At 39.0% G+C, this 19,185-nt stretch overlaps 2 protein-coding genes across 2 annotated transcripts in view; both read left to right on the forward strand.

The window, feature by feature from the left end:
• fam20cb (FAM20C golgi associated secretory pathway kinase b) overlaps positions 1-4,102 on the forward strand; it is a gene marked incomplete at its 5' end in the record, with an annotated part of 44,879 nt that extends 40,777 nt beyond the window's left edge. Inside the window, 7 exons of the mRNA XM_079236030.1 lie at positions 349-464; positions 1,161-1,341; positions 1,732-1,841; positions 2,013-2,094; positions 2,849-2,908; positions 3,107-3,257; positions 3,822-4,102. Coding sequence (XP_079092156.1) covers positions 349-464; positions 1,161-1,341; positions 1,732-1,841; positions 2,013-2,094; positions 2,849-2,908; positions 3,107-3,257; positions 3,822-3,938 — 817 coding nt within the window. The 3' untranslated portion in view covers positions 3,939-4,102. The remainder of the gene's footprint in view (positions 1-348; positions 465-1,160; positions 1,342-1,731; positions 1,842-2,012; positions 2,095-2,848; positions 2,909-3,106; positions 3,258-3,821) is intronic.
• A 6,295-nt stretch (positions 4,103-10,397) lies between these two features.
• foxl3 (forkhead box L3) lies at positions 10,398-12,475 on the forward strand (the record flags this gene model as incomplete). Its single annotated transcript, XM_079214356.1, has 3 exons — positions 10,398-10,552; positions 11,608-11,776; positions 12,002-12,475. 3 exons carry the CDS (start codon positions 10,398-10,400, stop codon positions 12,473-12,475), a joined length of 798 nt encoding a protein of 265 aa, XP_079070482.1.
• Positions 12,476-19,185: the final 6,710 nt, after the last annotated feature.

Consider the following 19,185-nt stretch of genomic DNA (forward strand, 5'->3'; position numbering starts at 1 on the left):
GTGGAGTCAAGCCCTTTCTGAGGTGATTTGTGACTTTTTTGCATATATTTGCACAAAGCTTGTCCTTGTTGCAGCACTCTGCAGTTCTTCGGTAACCCTCTTGATTACAGGCAAGTTCTGGAGTTATAAGAAGACATCTTTTTTCTATCACGAATGGACACTTTGAGATATAGATATCCATGTGACAGAGTTATGGCTCAGACGAGCAGGGATTTTTTTATGCAAATTGCGGCAAAAGTATGTGAATTGCCTCCGTGAGCTGTGTGTGTGTCACAGCCACTGTTTGACAACTTCTGTTGTATTCTGATGACATAATGTAACCCCTCAGTGTGTGACTCTGTCCTGTAGGATCCTGGACTTTCGTCGTGTACCTCCTGTGGCCGGCAGGCTTGTCAACATGACGAAAGAGATACGAGATGTCACACAAGACAAAAAGCTCTGGAGAACCTTCTTTATTTCACCAGGTGAAAACTGAAAAAGCCGAGTTATTGGTTTTCAGAGACACATCTCGAAGGAAAAAAAGTTAAAATACTGCGAGATCAGAATGAATGAAAATGCTGCACACATTTCAGTTCAGTTGTACTCTTTTAAATTATTGTTATGGGTACCCCAAAACCATCATCCAAGATTATGTGGTGATCCCAGATGATTTTTTTTTATATAAATGCCATCTGTGTCATCTTCAATCATATTTATTCATAATGCAAAAGTTAAAGCTCAGCGAAAATGAACAGTTTCCTTCTTCATAATGCAGAGCAAAGCTAGTTATGTGCCCTGAATTACTGTGATATTAATTTGCATGGGATTAGCATTATCAGGGGACTCGAGCTTGTGCCAAAGCACGACAGTTAATTAGCGATGCAACTTTTACATTACATATTATACACATGGAAAACTTTTCATAGGATTAAAAATTACTGACAATCTCAGCAATTAATACAAGTTGCTGAATGTCTCCAGGTAATTTTAATCTTGGGAAAAGGGGCCTTCAAATTATGTGGTGTGCATTTCAAGAGGATTAAAAGTGGGTGTAGTCACATTTGAAGAATTTAACACTGTGTAGGCTAATAGAAGATACCTAACTGTCATTTTTTAATCTCTATAAACAATGGTTTGACGAAGCAGCCACAACAATGTGTGTTCTTTTTTCCAAATCTCAGCCAACAACGTGTGTTTCTACGGAGAGTGTTCGTACTACTGCTCCACCGAGCATGCTCTGTGTGGTAAGCCAGACCAGATAGAGGGATCCCTGGCTGCATTCCTCCCGGACCTGGCCCTCGCCAAACGCAAGACCTGGAGGAACCCGTGGAGACGCTCCTACCACAAGCGCAAGAAGGCAGAGTAAGAGATCGATCTTGCACTCAGAGAGTGCTACGTTAACTGAATGAAGCAGATGCTGAGGGATTCACTGTCGGTGCAGCTATCAGAGGATAGTCATTACGCTTTCATTACACATGACAAGATATCATGTAAATCAAGTTAAAGCTGGCGGACATACTAATAGAATAAAACAAACTGTACAGATCCTGCCACAGAAGAAAGCAATCTTCTTATGATCGGGGAAAAAAAATCTTAGTTTCCCAAAACATCATTTAAAAAATAAATTAGAACAAACATGTTAAAAGGCTAAACAAATTGGTATTTTGGTGATTTGTTTGCAAAGTAGATGCATCCATTCTTATGAATTAGAAATGTGAACTAGATGTGTGTGTGATATGCTAAATTCTTCAGATGGGAGGTGGACCCAGACTACTGCGAGGAAGTCAAACAGACGCCCCCGTATGACAGCGGGACTCGACTGCTGGATGTAATGGACATGACCGTCTTTGACTTCCTCATGGGTGAGTTTCAATGTCCTGTGATGCTCAAAGCACCGTTTCAGAGGTCAATAATGGGAACAAAATGGTTGTGTGAAAACACACATGTAGTGTTAACAGTATATAACACACAGTAGGTGCACGCAGGTGTGTGCTCTCTCCGGTTCACCGTTGGCTGCTTGTATTCCAACGCAGGGAACATGGATCGCCACCATTATGAGACATTTGAAAAGTTTGGAAATGAGACCGTCATCATCCATCTGGACAACGGCAGAGGGTGAGCCGCTGTATTGAAATTACAGAGGTTGAAATGCAAATATTGTCAAACTGATTTCCATGTGCTGCATTCATTATACCGCTAATCTCTATTAACGGATTCTGCATTTTGGCATCGGAAGTGTTCAGATTTCCGTTTGTCGTCCGTGTACTATTGACCAATCATGTTTGAGCAGGCTTCGGTTGAATGCAGATAAACCGTCCGCCTAGAGGGCAAAAGAACGCATCTTGTAAACCGGCTACCTGTGAAACAATCTGGTCGTACATGTTGCCTCTGAACTCCAACTCCGGTCTCACATCTCAAGTTGCTAATGGGATTGTAAACAATGAGCAGCGCACGGAAAAGAAAGTCTTATAAATACAACACCTTTCCCCAAGAGGCCTATCATCTCGCTGTAATGCTTTGCAGAGTATAATTCATAAATGGTATATTTGATCATAATGAGCTCACAGTTAATAAGTGTGGAATACGATTCATGTGATGTATAAATGATGTCCATAGGGATTGTCTTTAAATAAATCATAATAAGAAATCCTCTTAAAAGATCTTGTTTTTCAGGATAACTTATTACATTGGCAAATGTATGCACTCAGAAAACTGCATAGAATTATGCACAAATATAAATAAATAAATGCAAATAAATGACTGACATCTGTAGCGTAAACTGTTTCTGAGTTAAAGCAGCAGAAGTGTATCGCTGCTGCACAGCGGTCACACTAATCAAATCCTTCACGCTGCTTTCTCTTCACCCTAGCTTTGGAAAGCACTCCCATGATGAGATATCCATTCTGGTGCCGTTGACCCAGTGCTGCAGGTAAGGTCTCCCTTGCTGCTATTATTATGAAACTTGATGAGAACTGCATTATGGTTTGATTGATCAAAGTGTAAACTATAAGCAGGATTTTTACATATGATTAGTCGGCTGGTCACATTATCAGTATTGTCAAGCATCTGGGCACGACAAGCATCTGTGTGTGATACCACCCCCCACACACACTCTCTTTTACTGCAGGGTAAGGAAGTCGACCCACTTGCGTTTGCAGCTACTGGCTAAGGAAGAATACAAGCTGTCCATGCTCATGGCAGAATCCCTGGTGAGGGAGCGCCTTAGTCCCATCCTCATCCAGCCACACCTGGATGCCATGGACCGACGACTACGCCTGGTCAGTGCTACATACTCAGTTTTTACAGTGTGCCTTTATTATTTGAACCTCGAAACAAATTATTCAACATTTAAAAATGTTGTATTCACTTGTGTCTCTTGTAACGGGATGGCTCTATGTGCAGAGGCCTCAAACCTGAGTCCAAAGACATGCCGTTTAGGTTAAAAAGGTCAAAAGGCACACAAAGGGTGTATCTCTGCAACCACTAGGGATGACACAAAGCAAAAATTAAAAGGTTTCAGGTCAGCCTAGAAAAAAAGCCCTTTCAGGACGATTATTTACTTGAAATGATGCAGCTGTAAGGTCTAACTCTAACCCAAATCATAGCACAATATGTGAACATTCTCTCTGCAAAGGTTTACTTTTATAAAGTGAAGCAGAACAAAGTTAGAGAGGGTTTAGTACAGAGAAAATGCAGGCGAGGTCTCCAAAATTTGCATTGGGGCACATTTGCAGGGGGTTGGTTTTGAATTGGTTAAATATTTTGACCTTATTTGAGTAAAATCAGCTTTCTCCTCTCGTCAACAATTTAACCTTTTCCTTGTGCTAATTTATTGTCACTAGGTGCTCAATGTGCTGTCAGAATGCATTGAAAAGGAGGGCTACAGTTACGTTGTCGAGGACGACCTGAATGGGTACCAAGTGACAGACCACGCCCACAATGGCCCACGACGGAGATAGCTGTCCGGGGGCGCTGGTAGCTAGGTAGGACTGACTCCCTGGAGATAGGAGACTGACTCTTTCTTTAAAACTGAACTGGCATCCTGTAACACAGGTGAGCTCCATCTGTACTGAGTTCCTCAGATGGAGGGATTTTTTTATTTTTTTTGCCGAACTTTCAGGGAAGCCTGTCTGCCTGAGGTTAAAATGAGCTGTCTGGAAGTGGATGCCTGCTGGATAGGACCGGACCTTGACAAACAAGTGCAATGACTTAAACGGCACAGATGCTCGAAGGTGACGTCGAAGAGTTCTGGACGGATCTGGGGTCGGGTCACAAACTGAACTGAACCAACCCCTCACATCACCTGGAATCCTTAAATTATCCAACCCTGACTCTAGTGTAGGATAGTGACACCCCACCGCAGCACTACCAAACCATGAAAGTCTGGCAAGAGACACTTTCTCTCTGTCTTGTTCAGGACCCTTTTTTGAATTCAGTGAATTCTGAGAGACTTCTAAAGAACCTCCCAACGCCCCCTCCCCTCTCTTCACAAGCTGAATTATGTGTTTATACGTATTGTTGATATTGCAAGTGTTTGGGTTGAACATTCACGGTGGAGGAGGATGTAGAGGGTGACTTCTGGTTGTCTTAATTATCAAAATTAGGTTTTATTACATAGCCTCTTTCTTTATTTGATTACTGCTGAGTTGATTCAGATTTCTTTCATTGGTATTCAAGATGGAAATATTTGATTGGAGTGCAGGTTAACTCCTGAATTTGTCTTTTAATTTTTCCCATAAATTTTACTTTTACTTGAGAGAGTATTTATTAAAATGCGTATTTATTATTTGAAATGAATACTAATCGGTTTCTGTTAAGAATCAACTGTAGAATTTTCATCACAGTGGTGCACTTCTTCATTTGTCCAAAAGGGGGCAAACTGAGCATGTGCAAAAGTAGCTGCCAGGTCACAGTAAAGTTAACCCTCCATATTTCACCCCATTCCAAGTATCAAGTTGGTTTGTTATTAAAGTATTGGTTTGATTCAAGCGCGTTTACAACATTTATTCCAGTAACTGTCTGTTTTATTATTTCAGTGCAACAGATATGAGGTTAGTTATATGTTACCAAAAGCCAAATGTGACACTAATAGTTTTAAATTATTGTTTCTTTGTAATATATTTGATGTCCAGATGTTGCTGTTGTGGAGAGATTATTTTTCAGGATGTATATTTCATTCATTACCAACAGCAGATAGCTTTTAACTGTTGGTGTCAATGATTCAGTCGCTGGCTGAAAGTTAATATATACAGTAGGAAAATCTAGTGCCTGTGCAATGATAGAAATACTTGAATGTCTGGTTTCATAGCAGAAAGGTTTGAACTTTTCCCAGGTACGAGCTGTAAGATTCTAAGGTCTACATATATGTGTGTGTGTGTGTGTGTGTGTGTGTGCTGACTGCATCTGTTTCACAAGGGTTTTATTCGACAGTCTACATTCTCATAGTTCTGTCAGGTTAGTTCAGTGTGGATGGACGTATGGGTGAGTCCATAGTGAACCTTAAGATGACGTGTTCTTCAAGTAAATAATGATTCTTTTTTTAAATTTGTATTCAACTCATTGTTTCTGTGGATTTGTTTCCATTTCTTTGCATCATGGTAAAAGTGCAATAAAACAAAAATAAGCAGAAAATTATAGTGCTTTGTTTCTCATCAGGAGTAGAAGGGTGTGAGTTTGTATCTGTTTTACTATACATATTTAATGTTATATATATTACATCATCATTGGAGATTATCATCTTTATAGTTACAACAGACAGAGTCGGTCTTTCAACCTGAGAAGCATAAGTGATAAAAACAGTGAGCGTTTTAGAAAAATAATGCTAGGGTGCTGCTTTAGTTGGAACCTACACAGATAAATACAATAATTCTGAATATATAAAGAATTATCTCTACTGTTTTCACAGAGAGTAATAGTTTACATGATTAGTTGAATTACTTTGACTTGCTAAATTAGACCTTTTTACCTTTAAAGTAGCACTAAGTACTTTCACCTTAACAATTACAACATATCCCTTCTTCAATCAACAGTTAAACTACTCCAGTCCCTGATATAATACACACACAACTAAAGTATGATATATAGAACATTATCCAAGAAAAGATGGCAACAATATATATATTTTCTTTCTTTCTTAGAGCGTGACCTCATGTCTAATTGTGTGTGTGTGTGTGTGTGTGTGTGTGTGTGTGTGTGTGTGTGTGTGTGTGTGTGTGTGTGTGTGTGTGTGTGTGTGTGTGTGTGTGTGTGGGTGTGTGTGTGGGTGTGTGTGTGGGTGTGTGTGTGTGTATGTGTGTTAAGCTAAACCCTAACCCGTGTATTTCTTCAACATTCTTGGTTCTCAACCAGTCCAGTTTTGGTTTGCTATCTTTTCTGAGGAGTCATTTGATGTCAAGCAGCAGCTAATGTTCTGACAGATGCCCTTCAGATATCTCAAAGGTTTACCTGCTGAACCAAGATGCGTCCTAAAAGACATGTCACACTTCGGGAAATTGAAAACTGGACCTTGAATTCGCGCCAAACGTGTTGCAATGTCACAAAATCCTGCTTGTACATGAATGCCATGAACTCAGATTTAAAGTAGGCACAGAGAAACTTTCCCCCTTCAGCAGATTTTGATATAAAGAAATTTTCAAGGAATTTGACAAAGAATAAAATGACGACCAGTTGCTCATTAAATCAGAGTCCTTATCTATGACCCATTGTTATTGGACAGTAAATGGAGGCAGTGAAGATGGCTGCACAGCACAGTGCAAAGGAAAATGGCCTTCAGCCCCAGCTCTGTGTGCAGCATGTTTACTGTTCCCAGTGCACCGTTGTGTTTTGATAACCTTTCCTCACAGAACAGCCCCCGGAAAAGCTACTTGGCTGGTTTACATAAATGCATGTACACACACACACACACACACACACACACACACACACACACACACACACACACACACACACACACACACACACACACACACACACACACACACACACACACACACACACACATACAGGCATACAGAGCTATGCATGGAGGAAGTCTGAGACAACCATCAGAGGGACAGAGAGTGACCAGAGGAGAACTAAGGGCTATAATCACCGCAGCAGGCCGCAGACAGGACGCCAGAGGAAGCCTCGTCATGGGAGTGAGTCATGTGGTGCTTATCTGATCTCAGTTCAGACCAACCTGATACAGTGACCTCCTCTTCTCCTCTACACTGCTTCTCTCTGTTACTCTATTTACAGTTTTATAAAAATAAAAATAAAAGCATTTTTTCTTGTCTGGAGTGAACAGTTAAATGGTCATTTAAGCACTAAAGTAGCAACATGTTCAATTAAGTCAATTATGTTGCTTTCTGGTTAGGATTATAAAGCAAAAAATTTAATATATTAACCGAATAATGTAGAACTATGATGTTGAAAGTAATCAAATCTTTTCATTTAAGAAAACAACTGAAATTCCCGTACTCTACAAAAGTATCATCAGTATTAACTGTACTTGAAAGTATGAAAATATAATTACTCAATGCAAAAAAATTACCACTGTAAGTGTTTTATTTGTTGTATTAATATATTGATTTGTTCACTCTGTCAACATCATTTTGCTGTTGTAGTTGGTCATTGTGGTGTATATTTGACCTTTCTTACAACTGTTGGGTAGTTTAATCAAACAAATACATCATATTTTATAAACTTGTCATTTTTTTGTAATTAAAATATTTTTGTAAAGTAAGCTATAGCTTCAAAATATTATTTTGTCTGTATTTCCCTATACATTTTAGTGGAGTATGAAGTGCTGGGACGTATTATTACTCAAGAAAAAGGTTTTGAAAACTATAGGTAAGTAAAGTACCTGAGTGAATGTACTCTGGTTGTTCTACATACTGGTTGAGCAAAACATTTGATAAAGTAACATTGAATTACTTTCAGAAAATTATTATTTGATTAGTTTTGTTTAAGGTAGATTGCAAAAAATGCCTGAATTACATGCCTGTATGCTGAGACGTGCTGGCTATACTGAAAATAATAATAAAATAAAAACGATATTTCAGAATTTTTAAAAGAAGAAAAAGGAAGGCAGAACATTAAACATATTGCAAAACATGAATAACATTTATAACTGAAAAAGGAGAGTATAGAAAATGATTTTCTTCGATTAGGCCTTTTAATTCTTATATGAAGTCCCTCTCAAAGGATCTTTTCTTGGTACATTTTTTTATATTTGGATTGAAATGTTTAGAGAGGTCAAAATGTAAGCAGCAGAAGCAGAGATATTCTGAATTGTAGTCCCTTATGGTTCAAGCTCCCAAAACACTGGATCCTACACTTCTTATGTTGCAAGTCTGCTACAGGCCTACTTCTTTCACATTCTTTATTGATTTATTGCTAGACTAACTTAAGTCCTTAATGGTAGTTATGGCCCTGCGTGGTTGCACCCAACCTCGTGGGATTTATTTTACCTATACGCGAAAAACACAATTTCCGAGAGGAGAAACCAATCGTTAGAAAAGATCCAGACAGAGACAGACACACTGATATCAATGTGTTTCATTCTTCAATATGCAGCTTTTCATGAAGACATTACAACAATTGGGCCTGCACCTAAAATTGAGTACTGCGTTGACCTTTTAACTGCTTCATTAGTCCGAATAATGGAGAATATAGCGCCTATAGGCTCCTCCTGCACCAGCGGGGCCACACACACAGGCCTGCTAGACCTCGGGCTGTTTTCCCAGCCTCTGTCGCCTCACGAGAGACCTCCAATTGCATCGTTTAGATCCCTTCAAAATACACATCCCCCTGTTTTATAGACACGGAAACAATTTATGGCCATTATAGAGCATTATAGATAACATCTACAAAACTTCCCGTTGTTGACTAAACGTCTGCCAGAGTGGACACACACACACACACACACACACACACACACACACACACACACACACACACACACACACACACACACACACACCAAAGAGTTAACGAAGAGAAAACAAAGATGCAAAGGATCTTGTTTATTGGTTTGGGGATTGCTGTTTTAAGTACAGTTAGAGAGATTAGGCTATAAAAGAGGCAAAATAAAACATGAAGGCGGCCTACTGGCCCAGTGGACCACCCAGAATCCTGCTGGAGGTGGGGGAGAGGAGCACATTGACAGCAGGCTGCTACTGTGAGACCGCCTGGACCAGTTTAGTCAAATCGAAGTTAAAGGGCTAAGTCCACATCAGTCTTTTTACAAGGTTCACTACTACTGCATATGTGAAAATCTGATGATTTACCTCAAGTGATACCACTTGAGTGAGAGTTTGTCGTGGCTAAAGACTACAAGTGTGGAAATAAATAAATAAATCTGGAGGTGAGGAGTTATAAAGAAGTGAGCTTACCAGACTTTTGTACAGCATCTCTGCTTGAGGCTGGTGGCTCGAGGCTACAATAGCAGCTCCGAGCTTAACAATCTCCAACAGAACTGGCTTCAGTCGAGTTGCGTTGTGGGTAATGTAAGCGGCAGGTTTTTTAGAAGAAAGAAGAATGCATGTAATAAAAAAAGGCGACGTCTTTGTCACTTTTTTTTATGGAATTTGTCTGATTTGGACTGGGGTCTGGAAACTGACCAAAGATAGCTTGCATGTATTGCTCAACAAGGGCAAACATACCCCACAGCCCAGGGTTGTTGCTGCTGAAAATACAAATACGAAAGGGATCAAAGTATTCTGCTCGGCCTGCCAAGCCTAACAGCTATAGCAGGTAGCCGCGGGTCAGTTTGATGCACTGAAGCCCACTGGCTCTGCATTTAAGCATTTCCTGTTTGATGGACTTTACATTTTTACATTTTTACATTTTCACTCTTCAGAGGGAAAACATCCTTTGACTTCTACTAAACATATCTAACAGCTGTAAGCATGCTTGTAACTTTACATAATCAAGTTTTAATTTGAAAATACTGGTTATTTATTGGTTATTTGGTCATCTATTTGAATGATTACCTACTTTGTGTGGGCTATATTTTACTTATTTCATAAATGCAACAATTCAAATGCAGTAGTATTTCATGTTAATAGGGCTTTAAAGATTGTATTGTCTACACACACAAATATTGGTTAATTTGAACGAGGCCATCTCCAGCTTTTCGATTGGCCCTGACTTGGAAATCCTCAAACGTGTGCAGTGCTGGTGATAAAATAACCGAATTTGTGAATCTTAAATCAGAAAAACGAGACCAGAACAAAGAGGTCAGAGACTTAGAGGGGTGGCCCAGAGTCCTCAGACCTGCAGCCGTTCCTGGAAAGCAGCTGGGACGATGCGGAGAGAGGGGGGCTGGAGGCAGCCGTCATCAGCAGAGCTCAGTGTCAGCTGGCTGAGCAGAGCATGGTGGCACAGCAGAGCAGCAGGACGAGGTGTTGCTGCTGGACTTTGACCAGGAGAGTCAGATGAGACAAACAGTTTGGATCCCACATCCGAGTCCTCAAAGTGTAGACATGTTCGATAACTCTAACTACCCCTTCAACTGCTTTAATTACGATGGAGACGGATATCCCTCCTCCAGCACAGACGAGGAGAAGAAAATGTGTAGACCCGCATACAGGTATGGACCGTTTTCTTTTTACTTTATCTAACTTTGAAAAAGCTGTTTTACATTTGTCTACCAGTGTGTCATACACATTTAGTAGGTTTTACATTTTATATAAAGAAGTGATTATTCTTTTTTTTCTTCTTTTTTTAAAGTGTTTTTCATATTATCATGTCATACCTTTGACATACTGGGCAATACAAAACGTTTTTTTAGTGCAACCTAGTTCAGTTGATCAGTAAACACAATGTAGGCCTATATTCCACATAATACAGTTGCTCTAAAAAATATATAACTAATCACAAATATATCTTAGGCATAGTTAGATATATAGTGTTTCATAATTTACCTTCAGTGTTGCAATATATATTCTTTTAATATATGTTTTTCTTGATTTATTTAGTTTCATGATTTCTCACTTTTTTTTTACTTTTATTTATTACACAGCAGTTTAGTTTCTTGTGTGAACTCTGTTTAAATTCAATTAAAGATACAATTCAAAACCTTCCATTCCATCCCCACCACTTTACCATAATATTCTGTTTGGCTTCTTAACAGGTCAAACACATACCTAACCTTGTTGTATTAGTTTATGAGAATCTTTGATAATTGCTCACAAATGTAGTTAGTAATGAAGTTAGTGTCACACAACCACCAAAAAACACAAATAAGTCATTCAGATTTATGTTATTGGATTTGAGATATTAAGCTGAACATTTAAGACATGTTTTTTTTAAACCAAAGGAATATATATTTTTCATGCAACATATAACTCACAAAATATATTTTGTATTTGTTATAATAACAGTGCAAATTGGTCATTTCTAGATTTTGTCTCCTTCATCGAATTGTTAGGACCAGTTTGTGGCAAAGGGAAGGGTTACCAATTTTAATAACATCAGGCAAAGCGAGAATATACTCAAGAAAACAATTAGTAGAACTTGTAATTTTCTAAAATTTTACACACAAATGTTAACAAAACACAAAGATCAAGAGCTTTTATCATGTGTCTATCTTTTCTCAACTTAACGCAGCGTGTTGCTTGACTAGAGTGTGTGTCTGTGTGTCAGCTACATAGCTCTGATAGCCATGGCCATCCAGCAGAGTCCCGAGCAGCGGGTCACTTTGTCGGGCATCTACGAGTTCATCATGAAAAGATTCCCTTACTACCGCTCCAACCAGAGAGCCTGGCAGAACTCCATCAGGCACAACCTGTCTCTCAACAGCTGCTTCATCAAGGTGCACGCAAACACTGGGAAATTATGTCTGTTCAAATGTTGCCTGTGACAGGGAACTTTGAATTTATTATTGTTTTAAAAGATTTAATATGTCCATGTACCATTGCGTAGAAGAAGAAATAGTTTTGTCTTTTCCCTCGCTGTAATAGCTAATAGTCCTTCTCTTAGTAATATTGTGTGTGTGATATTTTGAGTCTTTTTTAAATATTCTTCATATTTCCCGTAGGTACCTCGTACAGAGGGCAATGAGAAAGGAAAGGGAAACTACTGGACTTTTGCCAGCGGCTGTGAGTCAATGCTCGACCTGTTTGAAAACGGCAACTTTCGGCGGCGCCGGCGCAGGAGAAACATGAAAATCGGCTTTCGGGATTCAAAAGAAACCCCTTTCCACCCGTTGGAAAGCCACAGCAATCAGCACGTACCCGCAGCTCGGCGGCCCGAACCTGACTCCACTGTCTGCCCTTTGAACCCTGAGAGGCCGAGGCCAGGCCCCCAGCCAAACCACCTCATCCCAAACCCCACCCAGCATGGGAAACCGGAGTCAGAGATCAAATTCAGCATTGACTACATCCTATCCACTCCGGATCCACCCCTGCCCGGGTTCAGATCCTCCCACGGCCCCGTTCACATAGGGCCCACGGGGCCTCCCATACATGTCCTGGAGCCCCAACACCTAAACCTGCACTTCTGGACTCTGTAAGAGGAGAGGAGAGGAGAGGAGAGGAGAAGAGAGGAGAGGAGAAGAGAGACTGAACCTTTTCTTTCTTTATCGTCTGTGTCCAAAACTGGGAAGTACTGTAAGGACATTCAAAGTCAGAGAAGAAACTCCACAAAAGGGATTTGACTAACTTGAAAATGTAAATGAGGCGCAAAGTATAGAGGTACAGTATTGTGGGATGGAAGAAAAGTTCAAAGAAATCATCATGCTGACTAGGAATTCATCAAAAATATAAAATGTGAACAATACAGTACAGTATTTATATCGTCATTATACTGTACGTACAGTGTCTAGTGCTGACATAGACTAGGTTTACAGTATTCTCTATATGTGTGTACCCAGGAGTCATGAGCACAAATAAGACGTGTCAGAAAATGCTTTATAAATCATGTTAGTCTAAACAAACTCCACTGGATTATCTTCCGATCAAACATTTTGATTACTGTCTTCATGAAAGAAGAGTTTATGCATAATCGTATGGTTGGACATGTCGTTCTTTTGGCCAAACAATGCTGCCTGTTAAACCTAAATATAATATATGTAGTTTCTCTTATTAATGGCACATTTAGTCTTTTTTTTGGTGAATGTCACAACAAATTAGTTCAGCATACAAACCTTGTTTTTTTAAACATCCCCTCCAGACATGTAAGACTTACTGTAGCTATACAAATAATCATTTTGTCTGATAAAGATAAAACAAAAGAAATATGTATTCCCTTGTTAAAAATGTTATTAAATGAAAAACAAATACATAAATTCCTTCTCCCTCATTGAAATATCCAGAATCTATTCTTCACTGAAAAGTGTTTTGGAGGTTTTTGCAAAACAGAATTGAACATATTGAACGATGATTGGCTTCACATCCTCCTCTTTCCTCCTCCAGCAGATGAGTACAATGTTGAATAAAGACAAGACCTTTTGACATGTCACAGTAGTAAAGGAGATGAAAATAACAATATTAACGATGGCTGAGTTGTATTTAGCTGCTTCAGATTCAGGGTCCTGTGCGTGCTGACTCACTGTTAGCTTCTTAAATGCATAAAACATACACATTCCATACAGTACTGTATATACTACATACTAATTGTCAAAGTATACAGTTTAAAGAATAAGCCACACGTTACATTCTCATACTAGAAGAAAAGTGTACAATATGTGCAATGTTTGACACCAGTCTATGACTTTACAATATATCATTGCAAATTAAATTTAACAAAGATAGCAGTTTGGTCACAACCCCATGCTACATAAATATGTTGAAAAAGTGCCAACATTTAGGATATTCAAAACAGTCAGGACGCAATCTAAAAAATGTTTGATCATTGATTGGACTGTTGTAGTCAACTCTCCCAAAATGCTATACACAAAGGAACATATCATTGTGGTGCTACCGTACTAAGAACCCCTCAGGAAACAGAAAAAAAGAAAATTTGAATTTTAAGGAAACATGTTGCCGTCTTTACATTAAGTTTAATTGACATTGTCATTCTAAAGTTACAGTTTGACTGCCATTGCACGTACATATATTGCACCATTTCCAGTTTTCTTTCCCTTCAGATTATTGTACTAACACCATATATTATAATAATTGGTAAATAGTTCAAACTTGAGACATTAGCATGGAATGCTCAATGTTTTTTTTTAGATACGTTCCACCACCACTCACGTATTTGTTATCCTGCTGAGTCTCTGCTCCCTTTCCTTTGTACATTGCATTGTCAGAGAATGGCCTCAACAGCACAATCCAAAATGTTATTAAAACATGCATAGAATTAGTATGTCGTATGGATTTGGGCCAAGCTGACACTGCAATGGCATACTGGGATTTTACATGTTTATATCTGTGACACCTGTGCTTGTGCTAGTAGGACATGTCTCATGTAAAAACAAAAAGTAGTCCTCTTGTGACTGAGCGCTTGTTTCAGACCCACGTTTTGCAAACATTTTGCTAACATTTTTCATTGACCTTTTGAGATCCTGATTGACTGACACTTAAATTCTAATCCAGCCACCCCTTGTTAATATCCCACGTTGTATTCACACAAACTTAAAAGAGGCCTAACGCAACAGAGGTCTGGCAAACCTTTCCCTGCCTGTACAAGAGAGATCAATCATAACGTGTCCCCTTGCCTTTGAAGGGACATTTTTCAATTTAACCTTTATATTATGTCTTGACTACATCAGAGGAGGGTTTCAACGCACTTAACATGAGTGGCATTTAATATAGCATAACACTTGCAAGGTGAGGCCGAGATGTGACCCTATTTAAATATAGAGGCCCCTGCTGAAGCCTTAACAGCAACACCTCCCCCAACAAACACACACAAACCTCCCGACGCAATTATAATTAAACACACCTTATGCCTCCTTTGCAAATGCCCCTCATCGATCTGTGGCTTTTTAACATTCATATGTGAACTGCCCCCCAGCAAACGTCTACGGCTGCACAAATGTTTATGGATCAGCAAGTTTCCATTAACAAAGTTGTTGATGTTGAATAGCGGGGGCCGCTGCTGCCATGATGCCGCGGATATATTTGGGTAAATTAACTTAGCATAAAGTGCTCCGAGGCTACGCAGGTCTTTTGAGGCAGCTAAAGAGAAAGCAAGGCACCAGTCAGGCCCGAAAAGTCAATGCACATATTATGTTGTCGGGGAATATATGAAACTGTAGCTACTGGCACATTGTCCCAATGAATGGCCTCTATTAAATAACTATTCTAAATTCATCCGTTTGGTTTCATTCTTAGTTAATGCTTCTCACATTTCGTTCATAATTATGTGCAATTCTATTTCTCATTTAAGCGTGCGGGAATTTATTTAGAGACTTCATTATGCTGCCAGGTAAAATGAGCAGCTCACGGCGAGAAACAGCAGAATGGCATGGGAAAGGAAATTGGGAAATCATTGATCTGCAACGTTAATATAAAGTAAATCATAAACACAATTAGGTCATTTAATCTTGAGAGCTTGTTTAGCGATCAGATTGCCGAGGCTGTGGTGGGGATTGTGGGGATGAAGATAAATATTAGTGTTTACTTTGCGTTTTCTCCCTCTGTGGTTGAAGTAAATGATCTACACTGCAAAGACAGTATGAGCTACCAGCTAATGAAGAACAGGGAAATAGCTTGAGGCCTGTGATATACACACATCTGCAGGTATACAGCCAGTATGCACTTTAAAGCAGGAACGTGCTATTATTTGAAAATGGCTTCAAGTGTGTGTGTGTGTGTGTGTGTGTGTGTGTGTGTGTGTGTGTGTGTGTGTGTGTGTGTGTGTGTGTGGCAATGTGAAAATCAATCAATGGCAGTTGGTGGACGTGTTTACATTTTGCTTGTCAGAGGGATGTCCCTGCTAGGAATACTAGAAGTGCTTTTTCCAGAAAGAAAATAGTCAATTTAATAAAAAGAAAGGGCTTGCCATTCAAATGAAAATAAAACTCAGAAATCTGCCAGAAATCTGTTTAAATTTGTCAGTTCTCATTTAATAAACACTCCCACGTGGTAACGTTTCAGGAAAGGTCCTGGCGCTCGAGGGTCATGGTTAGATCCTTTGACCCACTATGGATGCCCATAGGGGACTTTATTAAAATGATAGAGTAAACTCGAAAACTGAAATGCAATTCCACAATAGCACACCGTTTTTCCTCGTATGTGTTATTTGAGAAAAACTTTAATTGCAATAATCAAATGTTCACTAGTATGAGCGCTAAACAATGCTCTGACCATATACAAAACTAAAATGGACATTTTCAAAGGGCCATATTAAAATGTTATTTCAGACTTTTCCTAAACAACATAAGCTGTGAGCTAATTATACTGAGACCTTTTTTATGACTTTTTCCACAACATGCTGTATACAAATTCCTTCATGACATACTATACTCCTCCCGTGTTTTCTGGAAGATGGAGATGCAAAAAAAAAGTACATTACAGACACAAAATCATTCAACTATAAAAACAAAAAACATCATTTGACTGTTACGTTCCAACTCACCTGGATGTCCCCATCTCCATCCAGTCTGCGGCTCCTCCTCAAATAACTCATGTCTGACAACTAACAAAGACGACCAATTCAGCGTCAGAAGTTCTGGACATCAGATTATCAGTGATATTCTCAATTAATGTCAATAAAAAACTGAATGATCTAAATGGACTTAATGCCCACGTCTATTAGACCATATCCTATTTTTTCCATGACTGTTCAAGAAGCTCACAACAGAGCTAAAGAGATTTAAAATATATTGCATGCTTTCAATATTCAACATTAAACATAACACAGCTGGGACAAAAATCTCCCACCACAGAGCTTCAGCACAGATGTTGTCTCAAATTGTCTGTATAACATTCCTCTTCCTCCCAGATGACATCCATTGATGCCACATACCAAAGAGTGTGAAAGATAAGAGACACAGTCTGCAACACATCTGACAGTACAAATGATCCAACAATAATACACTTTCATAAGTCATAGTTAGATTTAAAGTTAGCGTTGACAATGAAAAGTGTATTACAGATTAATGTAAACTATCATGCACATACTTTAGTATGGTAGGTGGCATTAAGCACCTAGAAGTTGGCATTGCCATCTGCCAAACAAAAACACACAAAAAGCCACACGAAGGAACCTCAAAAGAAGAGATTTCAGGCGGCGACCTACGGCTCTGACGAGTGAAGTAAATGCAGAAGTGCCTTAAAGTGCCTTAAAGTTGCATTTTTGCTACTCGCCATCAGGGGGCGACTCCTCTGGTTGCAGAAAGAAGTCCGGTTGTAAGGAAGTTACGAGAAAGTTACCCTTCTTGATTTATTATCTCAGTAAACATTGTAAATGTGAGTTTATGGTCACAATGACTATAGTTTCAAGTCTTCTTCAATACAGCTTGATATTCATTTGTTAAATTGGCATGTTAGTCTATTATGGCGAGGGACAAAATCCAAAATGGCGATGTACAAAATGCCAAACCCGACGATTGAAAACAGCCGTCCCCAAAACCATATATAACGTCACAACGACTACATCCACTTATTATACACAGTCAATGGGAGAATTGCATAATCTTCATGAATATAATAGAATAGGCAGGATTTGAACAAACCTGAAAACTCCATCCCTATAAACATTAGTCCGCCTGCAACCTTCTATTTAATGAAACACAAAACAGTATAGGCACGAATAAATGATCCTTTATTTCATTTCATTTCCAGTTATGTTATCCTTACGTGTGTTTGTGGCCTTCACGTAAAAAAAACACTTTAAATATAAAAGATTAATAATGCCTATGAATTGCCTTAAGGAAAGAGAGATCCACACTTGTTTTGTTTTCAACTGTGTTCCTCAGTTAGTTTTCCACTTGCCTAAAAGTGAATACAAGGGGTCATTGGAAGGTTAATTATGCCTTATAGCCACCCAATCCTTTTAACTTGTTGCAATACCTTAAAAGGGGACATGCAGTCCATTAAATCATTGAATTACAAATGCTGATTACAGGTGGTAAAGCTTTGAAATACTTTACTGTCGGGTAGCTTACATGATAATCATTTTATAATCATATAATATTGTGTATTATTAATCTGAAGCTGCAAATTAACTAGAAGTAGAATTAGCAAATAAATGTAGTCGAGTAAAAAGTACAACATTTGCCATATACACTAGCCACGGCTAAATAATATCATATCATTGAAAAGAATGCCACTGAATTCTTTTACAGTAGATATATTATGTAATATGATGGACTATGCAGATGACAGGCACAACTCCTGTTGTTTAAATCAAAGTGAGAAGTTTCGGGGGAATTTTAAACAGTGTGTGATTGTCTACATTTCTTTAAAATATAAAAATGATAAGGAAGCCCTGTGGCCTCTGGGTTTAGGCACCAACTGACATGCATCATCAGGTCGGGACCTTTGTTGGATGTCACTCCTCGTCTCTCCACTTTAAACTATCTAATAAAAGCCATAACATGCCCCGCAAAATGATATTGAAACAATCTTCATACCAACACTCTATACAGTCTAAATACATATATGCAGTATTCTAAAAGTAGTTGGAGTGCATTACACACAAACAGACTATATACACTTGTATACCCCTATAAATAGCATTTACACATTTTGATGACTTTTTATTTCAGGTGACAAATGCCAGTTGTACAATAATGGATGATGCTTTGATCCTTCTTCTTGCTGCTCATGGTCGAGTTGTCATGTGATCAAGTTCTGTGTTGCAAAGCAGATCCATTGCACTGTCAGCATAACATGCAATGCAACTACAATGCACCACAGCTCTGGCCAGCATTTCCACTCTTACTGGGAACATCCGGTTGATGGTCGATCTGGAGGTTATTGCAGTGATTCCTGCTCTGTTCTGCAAGATTTTTCATTTTTTTGCTGATTTACGGGTGATAAAGCAGTCTATTGTCAGTTTTATTAATGACTCAATTTGAACAAGCGCGTGGTCAGACTCTGTAGACCAAACCACCAGGGGGTGCTATCTAGCTGCTTGTGGGGTAGAGAGTAGAGCCTAAGTAAAAGCTGATGCTTTATATTTCTACTCTTTGGTGAACAGATTCTTGGTCCAACAGCTCCACACACTCAGGCCTCTGCAACAGATGCAATGTTAGTTAATGTGATGCCAAGATATGAGCAACATGTTGAAATTCAGCAATGTTGAGGTTAGATGTTAGTCTGTATCACT

The sequence above is a fragment of the Taurulus bubalis genome (assembly GCF_910589615.1).
Source record: "Taurulus bubalis genome assembly, chromosome: 2".
In the NCBI taxonomy this organism is placed as follows: Eukaryota; Metazoa; Chordata; class Actinopteri; order Perciformes; family Cottidae; genus Taurulus; species Taurulus bubalis.